Source organism: Corvus brachyrhynchos, unplaced genomic scaffold (genome assembly GCF_000691975.1).
Source record: "Corvus brachyrhynchos isolate BGI_N302 unplaced genomic scaffold, ASM69197v1 scaffold130, whole genome shotgun sequence".
Lineage (NCBI taxonomy): Eukaryota > Metazoa > Chordata > Aves > Passeriformes > Corvidae > Corvus > Corvus brachyrhynchos.
In genome coordinates this window covers 1,306,872-1,308,495 of record NW_008236193.1, presented here as the reverse complement: position 1 = coordinate 1,308,495, position 1,624 = coordinate 1,306,872, and the positions used below count along the sequence as shown (strand labels likewise).

Below are 1,624 nucleotides of genomic sequence, written 5' to 3'. Positions count from 1 at the left end.
GGGCAGGAGCCTCTGAGACTGTCCTGGTTTTGGCTGGGATAGAGTTAGCTTTACTCTCAGTAGCCGGCACAGTGCTGGGTTTGGGATTTAGGGTGAGAATAATATTGATAGCAACAACCAAACCATCAGTCATGTGGTGTTCCCCAAGTCAAGGACTTTTCAGTCTCATGCTCTGCCAGCGAGGATCTGCACAAGAAGCTGGGGGGGAGCACAGCCAGGACAGCTGACCCAAAGTGGCCAGAGGGATATTCCATGCCACAGAACATCCTGCCCGGTGTGTAAGCTGGGGGAGCTGCCCGGGAGGGGCTGACTGCTGCTGGGAGACAGGCTGGGCACAGATCAGTGGGTGCTGAGCACCTGGGTATTGGGCATCACTTGTCTGTCTCGGGGTTTATGACTCTCTCCTTTTGGTGTCTCCCTTTCCATTACAAGTATTATTAAATATGATCATATTTTATTTTATTTCCATTATTGAACTTCCCTTATCTCAACCCACAGCTTTTACACCTTTTCTTCTGATTCTCCCCCCCATCCCACCGGGGTAGAGGGTGAGGCCAGTGGCTGCGTGGTGCTTGGTTGCCATCTGGGGTTAAACCACGACAGCCACCCCTCACCCGCCCCAAAAGCATCAGCTCTGGGCTCCTCTACACACACCCCTGTCCCACCCCTGACCCTGTCACCACATTCCCCCAAGCACCCCCATCACCTGCTCATCTCCCTGCACCCCCAGCTGCAGGCTGCTGAATCCTGAGATCATTTAGCTTTCAAGGAGTGAGGCACACCAACCTCCCCTTGCCCCTGGAGACTGCTGCAGCTGGATCTTCATCCCTCCATGTGCACCCCTTCCCTGTGCCTGCGAGAAGTCTGCTTGCCCTGTTCCTGAGAGCAGTTCAGAGTCCACAGGCAGCCTTCAGAGAATGGCATTTTTAAATAGTTGCTCTGAATTCACTTTACAAGTCACAGCAGTGCAGGAATGTACAGACATTTACAGGACACTGTACAGGCGATTTCTGTCATATATTAGTGCTCTTGCTATATACATATAGTACAGCCTGCAGGAGCCTCTGCATGGGCAGGGACACCCATGCCCCCACACAGGGCACCCCAAAATGGAGCTGCTGCCCCGGGGCTGCTGGGTCACACAGGCTCGTTTGGGTTGATTTAATCAGAGCTTGGCCCTGAGCCTTCCTGGGCTGCCACTGTTAGGGGGTGACACCATCCAGGGCAGAGCCAGCACCCCCTTGCTTTGCTCGTCCCAGTCTCTTTGAGAGGGTTTGTGGGACCCCACCGATGCTCTGGAGGGAGCGGGTGCAGCCTCCAGTGCGGCGCCGTTTCCAGCCCCCTGCTCCTCCCGCCTCAGTGGCAGCCGCAGCTGCCGGCCACCATGTCATCGTACTGCTTGAGGACCACGTTCTCATCGTCATCGAAGTAGAGGAGGTTGATGGAGTAGAGCTTGTCGGGCACACAGCAGGGGCTGCTGACGCCCTCGCTCAGCTTCAGGGCGTTGATGATGGACTGCACCGTGGCGTGGTTCGTTGGCCGCATGTTCTCGCCCAGAGGGAAGGGGCAGGAGCCTTTGCAGTGGAAGGGGTTGTACCCCCCTGGTGGGGGGATCCCGCCCGGC

General features: G+C 56.4%; 1 protein-coding gene across 1 annotated transcript in view; it reads right to left on the bottom strand.

The window, feature by feature from the left end:
* Positions 1 to 1,087: 1,087 nt before the first annotated feature.
* LOC103620612 (bone morphogenetic protein 2-like) overlaps positions 1,088 to 1,624 on the bottom strand; it is a 3,333-nt gene continuing 2,796 nt past the window's right edge. The window contains exon 6 of the mRNA XM_008639239.2: positions 1,088 to 1,589. Within this exon, the coding sequence (XP_008637461.1) occupies positions 1,357 to 1,589 (233 nt within the window). The 3' untranslated portion in view covers positions 1,088 to 1,356. The remainder of the gene's footprint in view (positions 1,590 to 1,624) is intronic.